At 37.1% G+C, this 20,408-nt stretch overlaps 1 protein-coding gene across 1 annotated transcript; it reads left to right on the top strand.

The window, feature by feature from the left end:
* Positions 1-860: 860 nt before the first annotated feature.
* On the top strand, positions 861-18,052 carry LOC120624202 (centrosomal protein of 104 kDa). The gene is made up of 20 exons (XM_039890600.1): positions 861-1,071; positions 5,719-5,877; positions 6,526-6,661; positions 7,587-7,674; positions 8,008-8,191; positions 8,873-9,084; positions 9,261-9,446; positions 9,604-9,769; positions 9,879-9,966; positions 10,329-10,476; positions 10,563-10,789; positions 11,395-11,532; positions 12,286-12,417; positions 12,942-13,155; positions 13,801-14,202; positions 14,311-14,728; positions 14,816-14,912; positions 15,647-15,786; positions 16,574-16,669; positions 17,748-18,052. The coding sequence occupies exons 1-20, from the start codon at positions 1,032-1,034 to the stop codon at positions 17,867-17,869; spliced, it is 3,393 nt and encodes a 1,130-aa protein (XP_039746534.1). The 5' UTR covers positions 861-1,031; the 3' UTR covers positions 17,870-18,052.
* Positions 18,053-20,408: the final 2,356 nt, after the last annotated feature.

Here is a 20,408-nt window from a genome sequence, read left to right as displayed (position 1 = left end):
TAATCCGCGACGGTTCTCGTAGATCCCGAAATTGTTATATGTCTGTTTTTCAAACTTATAACAACTGTTTGCGTCAACTTGTAGGAAACATTCATGGAGTAGAGGTAATGCACCATATCTGGGTATGAAAAGGTGTCTGCCATAACACTTCAACTTATGGCGTCGTCACGGTAGCGCGTAGGTTAATTTTAAAAAGAAACAATATAGACTATAAAATTACGAAACCGTGGCGGTGGACTTATGGCGGTCAAAGGATGCGCTGTAGTCGTAGAATACTTAGTTTAATGGCTGTCTACAAAGATTAACAGAACTTTATAATCACGTTACAATATAAGTCACGTGTAATAATTATCCAATCTCTATCTTACCTTAGCCCTGACTAAAAGCGACAGTAACATATCAAGTTCTATAATTCTAGCATGAAGAGGCATTAACAAATAACAATATAAAACTTTAGGTCTATCCCACAGAAGCATTTTTGCGTACAGTTTTCCGGTTTAAAAAGGAAGCCTAACTTACTCTCCGGCTCATCAATCATTTCAGTACTCGATGCTTCCTGAAAGCACAAACCAACCAACATAATATTTTCGCAATTATAACACGAATAGGCTTGACGAGTTATTTTTTTCTCTCCTGTTAAATACTATCTTCAACACAAAAAGTATTGCGTCGGCATATTTAAAAATATCTGCTTCAACCCCTCGGTAGATGGCGTTAATCACAAGACCCCGGTAATAACGTTTCCTAACCGCATTATTGATTTTTCCCCGTTCATTCCGCGCCAACTTCGTTCTCCCACAGCCATCCATTCTTGTTTTAGGATTCGCAAGCGTTCACACAAGTATTGTTTGTAGCAAAGAATTATTTACAGATTAGGCAATGTAGTTGGTAGTTTTAGTTAAAGCTTACATTTTTCAGTAGTAATGGAGTTTTATTGTGTGCTATTTTTTTTACCGAAATAAGTGAAAAGAAATAGGTAGCGATGGAAACTAATATAATTTTAATGAGAGTGTGCAGGTAGCCTAGGCAGCATGCCGAAACGAATACCCTTCCACGTCGTATATGCCACAAGTAAGTCATTATATGAATTTGTATTTAACATTTTTACTTAAAATGTTTAGTCAGAGAAATTTGTACGTTATATTAAGAACGATAATGATTTAAAAAAAAAGTTTAGTTACACGATTATTAATATTGAACCTATAAAAATGTAATAGACTTAGGTATTGTACCTTCATTCAATTTCAGTTTTAGACACCTAAAATCATTGATTTGATATATTACGACAGCCTAAAATGGCTATTCAATTGGTTTTACGTGTTTACGATAGCAATAAAATGCAGAGATTAGGTCTTTAGTATTTGGGTATTATAGGAATATACTTTAATTTCATATATTATGAAGATTATAAGTTTTTGCACGTGTTATCAATTATAATTAATGTCAGTCGAATCTTTGATCGTAGTTTTGAATGTTTCCCCCATTCGCCATGCAAATCAAATCTCAGTGGTGATTTTGGTTTATTTAAATACTTTGGGCTTTGGCTCATATCAGGGTTCAGAGACTTACAATACCGTGTACCCTAAGGACTTACATAACACTTATATTACATTTGTTAATCGTAACTCAAAAAGTTGTGTTTTTTGCGCACCCTACATCATCATTATCATCGTGTCATTTATGGACGTTTGGCTGATAGGTATTTTATAGAGAGATCCAAATTGGATGTTCTTGTACCACTTCAGTACAGCGGCTCCCAGTGACTTAGGTATAGATGTCGTCTGTCCACCTAACCTAGGGTTCTACCAATACCGGGGCGAGGTCGCCATTCCAAAATCTAGGGACCCCAACGTCCACCGGTTCTCCGAGCTAGGTATTTACCCCGCTTATGCCACTTAAACTTCGAGACCTGTTGAGCTGTGCCCATTAACCAATTTCGAAAATTAAAATTGAAACTTCTGTGAAGTCTAAATAATGTCTATATCCACGAAAAATCCACCGCCGCGCCCCGTAAAATACTTGGCTAAAGTGGTACTGCCCCAATTTAGGGAGTTTTAAGCTAGTTAAGAAGCGCTGATAGCGCAGTGTGTAGGACTTCGAATTCACTTTCGGAGAGCGAGTTCGAATCTCAGCACGCACCTCTAAGTTATGTGAGTTTTAAGCGATTAAAATACCACTTGCTTCAACGGTAAAGGACAAAATCGTAAGGAAACCTGCATCCATGAGAGTTCTCCATAATGTTCTCAAGGTGTGTAAAGTCCAGCAATCCACATTGGGCCAGCATGGTGGACTACGGCCTTAACCCCTTCTCATTGTGGGAGTGGGACTAGACCTGTGCCCTGTAGTGGGCCGGTAATGAGGACAGTAGGTAAGGAATAAAGTTAGATAGGGAACGGTTTGGATCATGTAGGTTTGTAATATCAAACACTTGACGAATTAAATCAGGACAAACCGTATCAAAAGTGTATTGGTCCGTTCGTTTGTTTGCCGTTCCTTCACGCCCCAATTAAGCAACCAATGAACTTGATTTTTGGCATAGATTTAACTAAAAGAACGGAGAATAACATATGCTTCTTTTAATCCCTTCAAACTTACTAGTATCACCAGCTAATGAAATGTAAATGTAGGCAATGAATACTGAAAACTTCGTTTTATTTGTGCCTTATAAATTCACGATTGCAATGCGATTGCGTGCAAGTCTACTACTTATTCTATTAAGATTAGCAGTCGCTACTTTTTGTCGACTGAAAAATAGTTTTTGGTGAAACAGATAAAAATAAGCTTACGAAAGTGTCTAAAATCAAATCTATAGCGAAATATTGTAACGTCTACAATACATAACTAACTTTAGATCGCGCGAATTATGCCACGTAACGTCTTGTTCTTTTTTAAAATTACCTATGAAAAGAAATATAAATGACGATGAAGAAATATATTGCTCTATTTGATTTATTGTGAACTATAAAACCCAATTATTCTCGCAGTTCAGCCTTGACTGCAATCTCACCTGGTGGTAAGTGATGAGATAATCTAATATGATATCGGACTTTCCTGTTAGGCATGACAGTTCTATTCTAACCCATACCTTATCGGTTTCTACACCACATCGCTAATTCGCTCTTTGCCGGTAGGGTTGTACCTTCTACATTAGCCGAGGTAGAAGCCTCACAGACTAGAGATAATTAATAAATTAAAATTGCCCAAATTGTCGGCCACGAACCTCGAGACCTCTCAGTTATAAAAAAACAGTGCTCATCGCTAAGCCATGATGATAATCAATACTATATAATTAGAACTTATCATCAAAAAAGGTTTCGTACTCTCATACATAAATAAATATTCATTGTTTGGCCACTACGAAAGTACCGGAAGGCCATTTGTAGTTATAGTCAAACTACTATGTTTTAAAAATAATAGAATTTAATGAAAACGTAGCTACTTTCATAAGAATTTTTTTTTTATTTGTTTTAATTCAATTTTAAATTATTAACAGTAAATAGTAATGAAAATATTGTTGAAGTTGGTTTAGATACATAAGATTTAAAACAGGTGGTAAAATTAAATGTAAAGGATGTTTATCCTACCTACTGTTAAAAATAAATATACTACGACAAACACACATCGCCATCTAGCCCCAAAGTAAGCGTAGCTTGTGTTATGAGTACTATCGTAGTACTCATAACACAAGCTATGACTGATGAATATTATTATGAACATTATACATAAATACTTAGAATATAAATAGACACCGAAAAACATTCATGCTCATCACACAAACATTTTCCAGTAGTGGAAATCGAACCCACGGCCTTGGACTCAGAAAGCAGGGTCGCTGCAAACTGCGCCAGTCGGCTGTTACCCCTAATGCATAAATTAAAATCTATGCTGATAGGCGAAAAAGATTTTTTTCTGTAGGTATTTCGTAGGGCTTTCAACATAAAAATCTCTCAACTCTTAGATTTTTTATTTGACTTACTCCGGGGTTCAGACTGATAAATTTTTTAACATTTTGTATTATTATAAAAAAAAATATAGGTTCATAAACCGCATGTTTAATTTGAAATGACCAAAAAACGTTCCATTTCATTCAGTGGTTTAAGAAATATAAAGTTGTGACAGACGGATATAGGAGCACCATAATAATAATAATAAGAATGTAAGGTCTCGTGGTACAAAGGAACTCCTCCTCATTGACACTTCTATATGCCAGCAGTTTGGGGAAACCGAGGGTTTTGTCTGTGCAATTATGGACAAAGTCACCACGACGAGAAACTACCGGAAACACATTATGAAAAATGGCACTCTAGACATATGTCGAGCGTGTCATCGCCCTGGGGAGTCCCTAACGCTTATAGTTTCCGGGTGTTCTCATTCTGCTAACGGCGAATGCTTGCACAAACATAATCAAGTAGCTAGGGTAATTCATCAACAACTTGCTCATCGATTTTTAGATGCCTTATTATCCGACCGACCCGGAGTCAGTTCTTAAAAATAGTATTGCATTGCTCTACTGGGATCGAACGATTATCACTGACAAGTGACAGGTATATTACAGCTAACAGACCTGATATAGTGCTAGTCGATTTATCAGTGCGCCGTGCAACCATTGTTGACATTACTATTCCACATGATGATAATCTGGTGAAAGCTGAAAAGGAAAAGTTTTAAAATACTTGGATCCTGCTCACAAGATTACCGCCATTTTTTTATAATAATTATTATTATAATTTATTAACGACAGTGTGCAAATCTTCATCATCAATTATGATAATAGTCAAAGATTTCAAGTAGATTTCATAGGGGAACCTTTATAGTGTTTTTAACTGACACCTAAAACTAATAGCGAACGATACTTTGACTGTTATAATATTCAACTCGAATATAAGATCGATAAGAAAGTACTTGTGCCCGCATTTCACATCATGACTTCGCTATTGTAACAATGGCATTTGTGTTAGAATTATTGATGAACGCAAAAGTAGTACGAGGTACTTAAATTTTATAAGGATTATAGTAAAAATATAGAATCATTCCATTTGGGTATTTGTTATACTTTCATATATTTTCTGAAAATTAGAACAGTTTATATAGTATATGTATAGTATACTCCCCAACAGGATAGCCCGCTACCATATACGTTACCGATAGGAGAGTTTGCAGTCAAGGTCGAACTTGAACTTAAAAAAAAAGTTGTATAAAAGTGATTTTGATGCCGTGTGGTGACGAGTGCCTTTTGGTGACGCCAGATTAGAAATTATTAAAGAAGATTAATATATTTTCATAGAAAGTAACCGTAGATGGGCTTTTGAATCGAAACGCTGCAACTTCGGAGTCAATAGAATTAAAATCTTTATTTATTCGGTAAAAATTGTGAAAAGGATAGCTAAATTTTTAGACCTTTGGACAACCTCCATTGCGTAGCAATGAGCGCTGTGGTTTTAAACGGGCAGGGGCAATTTAGGAGTTTTTTCTTTTTGGCCGGGCCTGGTCTGGTCTGGTAGGCCGTGGCTAGTTACCACCCTACCGACACAGACGTTCAGCTAAGCGATTTAGCATTCCGCGTAAAAACGATGTATGGTTTTAATACAACTGCTATACCCCTAACAGGTTAGCCCGTTACCATCATAGACAGCATCATCACTTGCAAGCGGGTGAGATTGCTGTCATATCATCGGCAGTTTGGACATACGACTGAATCAACACCATTATTGTAAACAGGCGAGGACAGCTCCTATCCAGCATGCGAGCTAAACGCCCAAGGGCCAGCGGCACGTGGCTGGCGGAGTTCGGGCACACCGCCCCACGAACTTCTGCTGCGCCTGACTGCGGTCACGAACATACACAAGCTACAGCTGCTCGCACACCATCAGCTTATACGTGAGTAGTAATCAAACGTCCACTATACTGACCTACTGACCTCATACCGCAGACGAAGGCGCTCGCTCCGCACAACACCCGGGTTAGGTTTTCTAGCAACGATCCTATAAACTGTCGCGACACTGTCTAGACGATGTAACAATGGTTCAAAGGTCCCGTACTACTGAATCTAAATCTTATTTTTTATTTATCAATGCAAATGTGTTGTTTATCGGTTTGGCATAGGAACTCATTATCCTCAATTACAGCCCCTTTTCTGCTGGATTAAGGACTTGTCTGTAGCACGCTATGTTTTGCTATGCTGGTTATCGGCGTTCAGTTCTTACCTGCTGCTTTTAGGTAGATGATATTATAGTGACATCGAGATGGTGGTCTGCCGATGCTTCTGAGACCAGTGCTCGGTTGCAGTTGTTCTGTTTGGCGCAAAGATACCTAATAACTACTGGGAATGTGCGCTGGAACGATTATTTTACCAACGGATGAAGATGATCTGCGACAATTTCCTAACACCAGGCTAGTAATAGGAATTTCTGTACAAGAATACTCAATACCTCAACAATAGTTTTTGATCATACGTCCGTTCAACTTAGAACCTGGGGATCTATAGAACTTTCTATTGCTAACCACAAACTGATTGTTCCCGTTCAGCTGCCTGCGTGGAAGTGTTGGTCTCGGGTGGACTGGTATCAGAAGGAGCCGCAACTCCATGTGGAGCCACGTACACCAGCGTTGGACGCGTCACCCTGGCAAAGCCCGCATCCCAAGCGCGCACTAGAGAACTAAGGTAGGTACATTCTACCTCCTTTAAAAACTATACAATAATGTCTAAGAAATAAAATTGAGCACAATAAACGTTTTGTAAAAGTCAAAAAGGATATTGAAAAATTTGCTGATGGGATGGAATGTAAAAGTTTTGACCAAATGCTGTTGTTGTTACTGATGGCTTATGAATATATTTAACGAACCAAAATTATACGTAAAGCACTGTATTAAGATAACGGTAAACATTGCCTTAAGCTTATTTACAAGGAGAATCACACAAAGTAGTAGATATAACTGTCTGGACTTCAGAAATAAATCATGTTTCGTAATCCGTTTTGTAAATAATTTGATATTATTATCCGTCCCAAAATGCGAATTAGTATTCTGTTGAGAATAAGATGAAAAGGAAAATGGAGAAAAGACCAACCTGCCACAGCTCTCAAAAGTTATTTTATGATGCAGTTCCTTTACACCAACACGGAGACACAAAATATCACCTTTAAACTTGACCTGGAACTCTGCCGAGATCTATTTAATGTCCTTATTGTATTTAAGAGTTTATTAACGAATGATTAATTCGGATTATACTTCGATATGTAAAACGTCTTTCACTTAAAAATAATAAACACAGGGTTCACCTTGCTTGGGTTTTGAATGGAGACTAGGTTAGAAAATGTTGTGCGTAGAGGAGAGTGAGGGAATGATATACTATGTATGATAGGTATGATTGAACATATGTAGGAGAGAAAAGAAGCGAATGCTAATTTGAGAGAAAACAGATTCACAAAGACAGACTGTGAGACGTCAAATATCTGTTAGTTATTTATCTACCCTCAAATTAATTAATATATGCGTTTGAGATACACCACAAAGAAAACAGATTCCGATTTAATAGTGTAATAAATAAAAGAGGCATGGGCTTAATACGTTTTTTTTTGTATTTACAGATCTGCAGCTCTCCCAGAACCAACTGTAGCGCGATTCGTAAAGCTCAGACTATCCGGGCCACATCCACCAGCAAAAGATGACGATCAGGTAACAGTTATAACACGGGATATCACATGAAGATATTATAACCGAGCAAGAAATTTTATCATCATCCCCAGCCATCAATATCGTACTGCTGTTCACATCCACACAAGCCTCATTATAAAAAAGGGAAAAAGAGGTTAGGTTTTCTTAAGTGTAGAGGGTACTAACTTTTTCATTTTCCAATGCAAGACGTCTAAAGAAGTAGTTATAATGTCACGTGTCTTGTCTAAGGGTAGCATACTAAAGATATAGGACCACGAGTACATGGTCCGTAGAGGTTTGTCATTTGGGAGGCTGAAACCCATTCGCTATTTATTACCTTATTTCCAATTCTAGGTTGCGTTAATGGCAGTAAACGTCCTTGGTGAAGAAGTCGAGGAAGCGAGTAAATCGAGTGCTACTACAAAAGCCGAAGTCTTCTTTTCTCCATATGACGATTTGGCCTTTGTTATGTATGTGGATAACGAAATTGCTGATCTGGTGCGAAATTTAGATCGAAAGAAAAAAGCTGCTGTGACAGGTAAATATAATTCGACAAAAAACGTATCAAACCCTTAAGCTCTTTAGATAATCAATTATATAAGGACTATATTTTTGCAGTTCTTGCTTTTGTCAATGCCCATGGTTATTACATACATATGCTTTCTGTAATGACGTGATCCACCTTTCTAGTGATCCAAGAGCTGGCGTCTTTTTAGTCTAATAGCAAGTCCAACAATTCAAAGAGACAATAGCACCAGCGTTGTTACTACCATGATCAAGCCCCAATGTGGATATTTAAGTGTCTCTAAAGATGCTTAAATATCCACTTTGGGACTTTCAAAGTAAAAGTAGAAAGGAATTGAGTATATACACCGGTATAAACCTAAATCTTTACTGTATTAAAAATATTGCAATTTAGCATTTAGTGATATTAAGCTAATTCAAAAGATTTAGTGTGGTCCAGAATTTTAATTAACCTTTAATTTTTTTCTCGTTTTAGTGTGTCTTATTATAAAATGTCTCTTTGCTCAAAGCTCTCAAATGCTCAAAGTCTGACAAACATTCAGATCATCAATTTCAGCACCAGCTGCAGGAGTAGGTACAGTATCTTAATCGGCAATGCCCCAGGCCGCAATAACCGAAGAGATACGGGTTCCAACCGTTTCTGAAATTTTCGTTTGAATTTATTGCAAATTCCTTAATAACTCCCCATTTACAGAGGAGCGCTTCGAATACGCCAGGCGGCTTAAGTCCGCAGGCTCTGCCTTAGCGGCTGCGGGCATAAGAATCGGCAGGTGGAGACTTCGCAAAAGAACAGCAGCAGCTAGAGACGACTTTGAGCTAGCCAGACGAATGAGAGACAGAATAACTGATGCTCTTATAGGTGTAAAAGAAGATCCCGAGTTGCGAAGACTGTTTGAAGAGGAAGGAGTAAGTTGGACAAATCTTAAAATTGCCTTCGAAGACTTAAGTCGTATAAATGCCTAGCCCCTTAAAACTGAAAACCAAAATTTGATGTACCGAGCAGGTTTGGCCGAAAATAAGAAAAGGAATATAAGTTATGTAAAATTGCGCAACATAATACTTATAACATCTAATTCTTTCAGCCTGATCCGCGTAACGATTCCTCGATGCCGCAAGCATACGACTTCTCTCATCATCTCTCACCATCCGTCGCAGCTGGTACCCAAAGTATTGATATACCTTCACCTGTTCCACCCATAGAAAATATCCCGGAACCACAGGAAGAATTTAATGAAATACATGATATAAATAGCCATCATATACCTACGGTAATACCTTTATTTTATATCTCAATTTTACAAATAATATACCTAGTCATGATAAAACTTGCGCTATAGGTGGGTGCCTATACATTTTTGTTATTAATTATTAATCAGAGAGGAAAATAGCAAAAGAGGTACAAAATAATATTTTCATGTTTCCCAGTCACCCGTCCAAACACTGGAAGATGAAATAGAAGTACAAGTACAACCGGCCGAACAAATTGAACCCATCCAAGAATTGAAACCAGAAATACAGAAGAAAGAGGAAGAAGAATTAAGAAAAGAAACTGATAGTCCACGTAGAAGTATAACTCCTAATGCTGCCAACGGTAAATTATGACAGTACTAACTATTGTGCATAAAAACACTGCACATGATTAATTGTAAAACAAGAATACCTTTACACTTCGATTGTAATTATTTCGTCCTATTTTTCAGGTACCTTAGTAAGGCGTAGAAATAAGAGTGCTGGTCCAAGATCTACATTCGAAGCCTATGAAGAACGGCTCTTACCGGCTTTAAGGCAGTAAGTATTGCTTAAATTGAGTAGTAAAACAAATAGCTTCCAAGGTTCTAGTAGACGAACTTAGAATATAAGGGATTTCAATAATTTTGAATCATTGCGACAAGCAATTTAAGGATTTCCTCTACGATATTTATGGTTTATACTTTTTTTAATCATGCATTGTATTTATTTTTCATTATAGCAAACATCAACTTGACTTGGTTTTTAAGTTTTTGTGGCCTTACATGATTCAATAGTTTTTTAATTTACGGACGAACTATAAGCTTATAAGACAAATGGTATAATATGATTACAATTAACACTATACTTTTAAACTATTAATCTGAAAATGTTATCTCTGGTTTTTGTTTAATTATATACAGTTCTCATACCAACGAGTATTTACGAGAGGCTCGTGAAGAAGAGTGCAGTGGTGGAAGTGCTTCGTCTCATCCCCGCGCCCCGCATAAACTCAACGAAAGAGAGAGAAAACAAGCCGCTTTACCCATACTTATTTTCGGATATCCTTTAGTATGTAAATCCTTTAAAAATTTGACCTGGTCTAAAATTTTGTTTGTATATAAGAACAATAGTTAACGCAACTGTACTATATTTAGGTTGAAAAGTTTTTCTCCAAAAACTACTTGGACAAGGAAGAAGGACTTGCTCGTCTACGAGCGGAGCTGACTTCTCCATCCAATGGAAGTACGAAGACTTCTCCTAATAAGACTGCAAGGGCAGCTGCTACGTTACTGCAGAGAGCTTTAAGGGATAAAGTGTTCTCAGTTTATAGTCAGGCTAACGAAGTCGTCAGGGTTTTGTTTAAGGAATTTGTGCCTGACAGGTTAGTACCTATTTAATAAAGCATTTAATTATTCTGTTTAGTTTATTTTTAGGAAAAAAGTACCTAGTATAATAAGTATAATAAATCGAGTAGCACGAAGATTGGCATAATGCTGGAAAAATTGCGGGGGTCTTCAGGACTTAAAATAACACAGTTTATTGAAGTGTAGCTTATTAGATTAATATTCGCAGTTTTGTAAATAATTACGAATTTGGTCCTTTACTACTAAGAAGTAAGTTACTAGTAGTAGCAGAGCTTTTTGTGACAGAGCTCGTCCGGGGAAGTACTACCGCCCTGCTTATTTCTGCCGCTAAGCAGCATTGTGCAATGCTGTGTTCTAGTCTGAAGGGCGTGGATGTCGGTGTAATTACATAAACGGTGTCTTAGCACCTTCGCCTCAAGTTGATGGACACAGAGCGGCATGTTGCAGGATGTTTCCTTTGCATGCCCTGCGAAGTGCAATTTGCTTTGTCCGTTACTTATTACTATACATAAATGTCAAATTTTATCACTGCCTTACTGACGAAATGCACACATTTAGTGACTAAGGCTGTGTGAAACTTTTACGCTTTTACAATATTCAGCGTTGAATTTTTTTTTTACAGAGTATGCGCTGCCGAAGTTGGTCGTTGTTTAGAAAAATTGTTACCGGAATTACTTCGGGCTTGCGGTGATCCTGCTCCACGAATCCATTCAACCGCTCAACATACCGTGCTTACAGTGGCCGACTGTCCAATGGTGAGGTAAGTGCTTTATCATCGTAGTTATCAACCCATTACCGGCCCACCCGACCGCACACATAACCCGGGTCTCCTCTAAGAAGAAGGAGGCCGTAGTCCACCGTGCTGCCCAAGAACGTTTAGTAGTTTTAACGCACCTTTAAGGACGTTAAGGCAAACTCTCAGGCACGCAGGTTTCCACCAGATGTTTCTTCTTCACCGTTAAAAGAAATAATATTTAACTCCATAAATTATAAAACCTACCCCGAAGAGTTTATACTGCGTGCCGAGGATCAAATTTGGTCACCTTAAATAGTAGGCTAAATTCTTAACCACTACTACTCAGGGTCACTCCTGAGGATACTCCGGTCGACCTAACAAAAACAGCTGTATCCTGGAATACAAAGGTTAGGTGCATTCCGGGGATCGACCTTGGTACCCCCGAAGGCGAAACCGTAGATGTAGCCACTAGGGTATACGGCTAAGCACATACGGGTAGTATTTGCTTAGCTGAGTGATTATACTAGGTTACCAATGTTTTTCCGGTGGCCCGGCCACCAGGCGACTGGTTGCAACCCCTTGGTGGTTTTACCGGTACGAGTCCGACATAACCACCTCCCCGTGGTTCGACGTTATCCATGAGGATTTCCCGACGAAATAAAAAACGCTACCAATGTTTACATACCTTATAATACGATCTGTAGGATGACAGCTAAAACAGCAACATACAAAGAAACATTAGTGTGTTTTGATTGTTATCCGATTTTTTATTTTCAGGAGCCTACACATAATACCACAACAACTGGTGCGTCCCGTCCCCGCCTCTATGCATCCACGTCTCGCTTTGTCTCGTCTTCAGATGCTCGAACAACTCATCCTGAGTCACGGTATACTGACTGACAAGCACAGGTAACTAATTCATTGTCAATTGAATTGGATGCCATACTCTTTGATTCGGTATTATAATTCCATTAATTATTAATTTTGACCATCATCATCCGTAGCCTATTAACGTCCCATTGCTGGGCATAGTCCTTGTCTCTCTTACGAGAGACGGTTTTAGAGTATAGACCCACCACGCCGCTCCAATGCGGGATGCGGATCGGCTTCAACGACTATTATCACAAGCAAGTGATAATAATTGGGACCGACGGCTCAACGTGCTCTTTGAAGCATTTGTGTTGACACCGCCAATTTCCTAACCTCAAGCTGGTAGCACTCAATATCATAAAACTTTTGGCCCGACCCCGGATTCGAACATATGTACTCGTGACTCGTAGTTGATGCTAACTACTAGAAAACGAGATTGTCGAAGTTTTAATAAAATCTTTCATTTAAACTATCGTGCGTACAGTTCATTTTTACTGTTTTTTAGTCGACTTGGCTTTTCGTCGGAAATTGTAATAATTTTAATAAAGTAAACCAATCAACAGTGGCCTAACAGTCCGTCGATTAGCTGAATGCGGTGCGGCTGGTGCTCAGCACGCAGCAGGATCTGTAAGAGCTGCAGCTGAGAGGATTCTCCTGACTGCATATGCAAGGTCACCCAGAGTTGTCAGAGCACAATTACCGCCAGACGATGCTGTTACACGACGCAATCTCATCTATAGGCACCTATTCCAACAATTCGATAGAATAGATATGCAGGTAATTACATAGTTATGTTTTGAGGGTTCAACTAAGTACTTCATTTATTTAATGGTAAAAACGTACTTTACTCATAGACGTAACTTGCCCTGCCGCACCGATAGGCGACACTTAATTTAACATGTTTCCTAGAATAATCCGGTTTTCACTCAAATCCCTAATATTTCAATCGATGTCTATACAAAGAAAATGTATCACTAACTCTTAGGTGATAACTAATGGTAAACGGTTCATGTACGTCTATGAATTTCCTTAGATTAAACGTTACTTATTTAGGCATTGTCTTGTTCCTCGTTAGTGAAAACTGGCATAAGTTACTAACGCACTTGAATTATAAGGCTAGGTTGCATGAGGTTGTCTGTTTTACGCCAAACACTGACGACGGAAAATTACATTTTGAATGATTTTTGACCTAAAATGCGTTATGTGGCTTCCTTTAAAGAGTTGGGCTTAGGCTCTTCGACTTGCTTTCTGTGATCTACCTATTTATCATTGTTTTTGTAAGTAAAAGTATTTACGTAGTTTGTTAGTGCACACACGCACGAATAAAGCTAAAAGTTTTGCTCTATCAGTGCGTTTTTTTCTTTTGGCTTGCTTTACAAATCCATATAAATCTTTTAAACGAAGATTTTGCTTTCTTTACAGAAAATGCTGAACCAGGCACCAACTGAAGAACAACTACTCAACGGTGGAGACCAATCAACTCTGGATTCAACTTTAGAAGCAAGCGTTACTCAATCTACCCGAAGTGGCACAACAGTCAGTGGTATGACCACATCGCTTGGGATGTCTTCTTCAATGGACGCAACATCCTCATATAGTTTAAAATCGAGCGCAAGTGGAGCCACATTAGCTCCTTCCAGTTTAAGTGGAAGCTTTACAACTTCAAGAACAAAAAGCAGCCTAAAGAAATCGCCCACAAAAAAGTATACGCCAACTCGATCACCAAAAGACCCTACAGGCTATCCTGGTTATAATAAATTGAGATTAGATAGTGCTATAAGCCCAAAACATTCACCACGTTCTTCAGTTCTTGGGAATGAAAAGGTAGAGAACTTATTTACGTACGTTTAAAAAAACGTATCAATACATTTTTTAAATTGTTTACATGACTAACGTTAGAGTATTTTTCAATGCATGGGTTTTAAATTTCAGGTGCACTTTGAAGAAAGTCAAACAGATGAAGTAATATACCGTCGTACTAATCGTAATCCAGAAAACCGTCATTCCATGATACATTATGATCACGATCCATCTTATCCTCAACTTAAAGAACGACCAGCCACAGTTTATGAACCTTTGCACTTAGAATACAGAGATTCACCAACGATAGGATCTCCAAAAACCTCGAAAAATGATGTCCGAAGTATGGACTCTCTACCAATGGATTCTCCACAAATGTCCAAAAATGATTTAAGGTGTGATTTAGATAGCCGAAGTTTGGATTCCCCTAAACTTAAGGCTGATTATTTTCGAGATGTTGGCTTGGAATCTCCAAAACTTGTAGCTGGGGTTAGGAATTTGCATTTAGATGAACATAGTCAAATGGATGAGAGCGGGTATTATAGTCCAGGTAAAATATAACGATTAAATTTGAATTCCTAAATGATGGGACTAGGTAAGTACCTAATGACTCAAATGTTATTGTCAAATGTTGCAGGTAGAAGACAGGTATTAAATAATGAACAACAGTATGAAACTTATGAAGCGGTTGGAGCTGATGCGAGCAGTGAAACTACTCCAGAACCTGTTTGCAAGTATGTGTTGATTAGTTATTTTTTTATTATCTATACCAATAAATAGCAGACTTATAAAATAAAAACTTACTTATGAATCACGAGGTCCTTTCTCCAGTCTATGTTAATGTATGAAAATTTTTAACTTATCAATCATAACTTTTAAGTGAAATTTTTTTGCAGCCGCGCTGAGCTAAATTTTTGGTACAAGAAATACTTATGAGTTCGCCATATATTCTTTACTTGTAGGTATGGTCTGGCTATACAGGTATGCATATAGTAAACACTGTAAACGCTTAATCACAAGATTAAAAATAAAATAACTATTTTATTATTAATCTTGTGATTTCGCGTCAACGACATACTTTCATAGCAGTAAGTGAAGTTATGCCACTTGAAGAGTTTTATAGTAGTTGTGTTTACGATACTATTATTTGAATTCATTTGAATTTTAAAATCAACGTGCAGTACAATTTTCAATTTTGAATTTAGACTTATTGAAGAAAATTAAATGACGAAAATAAAGTATTTATTATTGGATAGAAGCAGGCGTTACTTTGCGGAATTCCATGATATATTATGAAAATTAAGCTTAATTATCATGTAAAGAAAAAGTATTTACTGTAAAACTTACTGTTATTTCATAATTTGCAGTTTTTACTTTCGTCAGCAGTCCTTATGGCTGCCTTAATTTTTACTAACCCGTAGTTAGATTTTGCAGATACTTATTTTTATCAACCATCTGATTGTTCTAGCACATCGTGCACGTGGTGCGGACGACGGGTGCGTGCAGCAGCCTTAGAGGCCCACTACTGGCGTCGCTGCGTGCTTCTTGCACGCTGCCCGCATTGCCACTTTGCACTAGAAGCTCGAGCTCTTCATGCACATCTTTTGGGTGAGACATCAGATTACCAAGTGTGAGAATTTATACGTATGTTTAAAAATTCGATCGCGTGAAGGTTAACTACAATTTATATGGTATCGAAAGAGCACTACTAGACTAGTGACACTAGTAACAGGTTTCCCGGTACTGCAACTAGTTTACTTACTTTTCTTTTTCGGATACTTAGTTTTTTTTAACCCCAAGTTAACCCTAGACTGCAATCTAATGCAACGCGCGTGATGCAGTTAAGGTACTAAAGGCATCCGTTTCTATTCTATTCATCCGCTTGGCACACCTTTATATCCCACCAAACCAACTTAATTCACAAATTATAAATTTACAAGTTCGGGCAATTTGGGAATTATTGTTTTTTAAATGATTGTCGTCATCCAATTTAAATTACTTTTAATTACATTTATTAAAAAAATATATATTTTTGTGTGTGGGTACGTTTTTAAATTGGTATAGGTACTTACCTAATACATATGATATAGACTGGGTGTCTATACATACTATAATTTAGGTTGGTTCACGATTTGGACACGAGTTCACATAAAAATACGCCAAGCCGTTTAGGCTCTAGGGCGTGCCAAAGAAAAATACACGCATACATGATACATAGTAATTGATTGAAGAGAAAATTGTACTTTTGATCAAAAAAAAATTATTATTGTTATTATTATTATTATACATTCACTCGAAAAAAAAATTCGTCTTCTTTCGCAGTCGGGTAAAAAATCCTTTAAGTTGAAATATTCTTATTTTTGATAATAATTTATAATTTTTTTTTTTGTTACAGAGGAATGCTCGCTCAGCGAAGGCCTCTGGAAAGCGTGCCACAAATGTGGAGCCGCCCTACGGACAGATGAAAGCGAATACCACGTCAATTGTATACGTAAGTGTCATATTTTTACATTTAAAATTTAAATCCGTACCTACTATTATATAAGCGAAAGTTTCTAGTACGAAATTTCTAGATCGTCCTTCATTCCCGCAGCAACGGAGCAATGGAGTGACGTGTTTTTTTGCATAGCTGTATTGTTAATTTTTACCTCTCCATGCTTCAATAGCTGTTACCTAGGTGGGATTTTAATGTTTATGTGTTGTAATGTTTTAAATTTAATATATTATGGCATAAAGGACACATACAGGCTCAGTGCCGGATTAAACAAGCGCGGGGCCTGTAACAAATTCTTTCATTACAGCCCTTGAGTGTGGGTTTATAAGTATAAAGTGGTAAAAATACAATTCAATACTGAATACGTTTCTTTGCTATCTACAGGTTACAGTTTTGTATGCGTGCGCGTGCGTGTCTGTCTTTTTATAGGGCGGGGCCCGTAGCAATTGCTACTCTTGCTACGTGGATAATCAGGCACTGGCTAGGCTATCAAACCAGTTACCTTCGAAAGGAATAGTGCACGCAGGCTAAACCTAAACGCGTAGCTATTTATTTTCCTTGGCTTAAAAGCACCTTTCCTACCTCTATTTACCTACAGGATGCAAACTATTCGAATAGGTCTGTATGCCAAATCATGAGCGGCGCAGAGGATGTAAGGCGCAAACTTAGGATAAAATTACTAAAAGACGTACTTATTTAAAGAACTGTATTATGAAAATGCTGGCATATTTATACTTAAAAAAATCAGTTCTTTTCGTGTTGCCATGACGACGTTAGAATCTAGTGCGAATCTACTGCGAAAAGCACGCGAGGATAGTAACTAAGCAAGTTAGAGTAAGTTGTAGGAAGCGAGGGGGGAAGAAAGCGCAAACCCCACGAATTCATTTTTATAACAGGGAACGGCGCACGGCTTAGACACTGACGAATACATAACTCCGGTCTGGTACTAATTTATTTAAAAAAGAGAGAAAGATAAGAGAAGAATATTAGCAATTCTTTGTCCAACTTCATAATCAAATTTTATAGGTATTCATCATGTTTCGAGGTCGAAATCAAATGTGTGTTTTGGTTACAGCTCTCAGCCTCGATGAATGGAAGTGCCCATACTGTCTTACCAACGTACTAGCAAGGGACCTTCCTTGGCAGAGACATCTTATGCAATGTCCTCGCAACCCTCGACTGACGCAGCAAAACTAATGGCTAGTAGACAAAACACCTAAGCTGATCGGAATCACTGCTTCTATTTTATAATTACTTATTACCCTGGACTGGCTGTCAATATACAACTGACAGCTGAAATGTTGGCACCATTTAAAGCGCCACATTTGTTAAGTAATTTAAACATTTAGTTCCGTATTGCAGCTTAACAACTTACAGCGCCAAAATTACATCAATTAATCAACAGTTTGTTGGAAACAGAAACAAAGTGACAACAACATTTTTTTTTTTCGATTTACCCTTATAGTTTTAACAGCGTAAAACAGCCTGTCCAGTGGAAATAACAGAGGTCCATGGCCGGCCTGAAATAAGTGGATTGATCACTAATAAAAAGTGAATCAATAAATAAAAATAACTTTTTTATTAGTTCTCGATGGTGGCTAGTAACAGTTTTTAGGAATTAAATGGAAACGTTGTACACCTTTTCGTGTGCCAACGTTAGGCCGATTAAGAAAGATTGTGCGATCTGTGGGTGCAGTAAGCACGAACTAAGTGGGCTGGACTAAGATGGGCCATAAGTCGCTGCGCAGATATAGTTTTTAGGAATTCAATAGTGACATACAGATGACTTGGTGTCATTGTAAATTGTAGATGTACCTTCAAATGCGAACGCCTTCAAAAACAAATTTTGGGTCGGCCAAGTGTGATCGTGTAATCTATACTTGATTTACGGGTATATGTTGAATTTTTTATGGATCATGCATGGTCGATTTGAGAATCATGGTATTTAGTACAAGAGCCTCTAATTAAGTATTTTTTAGTAATAATCACAGGACAGATTATTATATTAGCAGCAAATTTAACCAAACTGACTCTTTATAATTTTTAACGCATTAGAAAACTATTAACGTGATGACCACGCATATTGCTAACTTAAAGGCCATAAACAAGACCAAACCTGCTGACTGCCAATGGTTTCAGAGGTATCACCGGATTTATAAATCGCTCATGCACAACCTCTTTTGTTTGTTATAATTTCATATATTCTTTAATTTTTCTCAATTAAAGATTGATGCTCTAATAATTAGTAGGAAAAATAGCCCACGACGTAAACTGTAAACAATCCATAACATCCTTTTTTGTTCATCATGAGACCATTTATTTTTTTCAAGACCTAAATAATGACTGCAACTAACTACGTCTGCTGTTAGTTTTTTTGGTTAGTTGGTTAAAATGAAAAGGCTTTTACTAAAACAGTCGAATAACACCTATCTTTTTACGTTCGTGGGTTAAAATAAACAGTTTCCTAAATACATATACGTTCAATTCGTTATATATATTTAGAATTTTCTTAACTTAGAAAGTTTAAGTGTATATATTTTAATGTTGTTTTGTACCTATATTGTTATTGACTTAAATCACCCTTTCTGATCCTCTGATCATGATATCTTCGGCTTGCACATAGTGTTTTTTTGATACGGGCACCGCAGGCCAGCTACCTCAATCGACATAAGAAGTTTTGGAGATCATACTAGTATTATGAAGCCATTACTCGCACTCTTAAAATACAATTTTATTAGCGTTGGTGTCTAACTTACCTACTGGTATAGACAAAAGTCATTTGGACACATTTTTCAAAAGCTCCTTCAATTTAATGCGAAAAAGATGTTATTGTTTTCAAACATTTATTGGTATTATTATTTAAACAAAAAACTTAGTCCCATAATGCAACTGTTACCTATTTCATCCTAATTTAATACGATTCAAAAACTTTACATGGGTTACTAATAACTCGTTAGATATATAATATAGTTATTGGTGCCGATTCTATTAAACATAAATCTCTTAAACTGAATTAATATGAAAAAAAAATAGTGCTCCATCTTTAAAAACTGTGTCTTCTGGAAAACAATGGTTCTATATTTAGGCACCTCAGTTTAGTTTACTTAAGACATTAATCTAATATGTTACTGTTTTATAAGCTCACTGACTTCTGTTGACATCGTTTAAATAATTTGATAGGTCTTAAGTATTGTTATCCTTATATACATGGATGGTGCTTTGTGAAAAGGCTCCCTACTTTTACACCTGTAGATTTAGTTTAATAAACAGATTTATGTTTAACAGAGATGGCATTAAAGGTAGTTTTCGTACGATGCCCTTCAAAAATTCACCATGTCTCCTGTATGGATAATGATTTATTCATCAATCTTACATTGATACTTTCTAGTGTAGCTGTAGCTTCAATCCAAATCACCTTGTGGGGAAAAAGAGTGCAATATTTATTTATTACAGTTTTTTGTAATATTTTAGTAAGTTTCCTACATAATTGTTTGTGGTTGACTAGTTTTTAGAACTCTTATTTAGCACCCAGGTGTGCATATATTATTAGTACAAGTAGGAAATGGATATTATATACATGGTGACTTGTGACTTGTTTCGTCTTAAACGGCGTCCCAGATATTATTTCCAATCTTTGCTATTCGCATTAAAAGGAATCAGAAACACCATATAGCGTGCAAGTCACCGTGTGAAAGTAAATAGCTCCGTTTTTACATATTTTTTTATTTTTTATTTA

Source organism: Pararge aegeria, chromosome 1 (assembly GCF_905163445.1).
Source record: "Pararge aegeria chromosome 1, ilParAegt1.1, whole genome shotgun sequence".
NCBI classification, from domain to species: Eukaryota; Metazoa; Arthropoda; class Insecta; order Lepidoptera; family Nymphalidae; genus Pararge; species Pararge aegeria.
The sequence above is the reverse complement of the archived record's forward strand: the minus strand, read 5'-3'. Positions and strand labels throughout refer to the sequence as shown.

Bases quoted from the DNA above. Each gene is read 5' to 3' on its own strand.
- LOC120624202 (XM_039890600.1), top strand. From the start codon at position 1,032: ATGCCGAAACGAATACCCTTCCACGTCGTATATGCCACAA. The intron at 9,967-10,328 runs GTAAGTATTGCT...AATTATATACAG, and splicing joins CTCTTACCGGCTTTAAGGCA to TTCTCATACCAACGAGTATT. The intron at 16,670-17,747 runs GTAAGTGTCATA...TTTTGGTTACAG, and splicing joins ATACCACGTCAATTGTATAC to CTCTCAGCCTCGATGAATGG.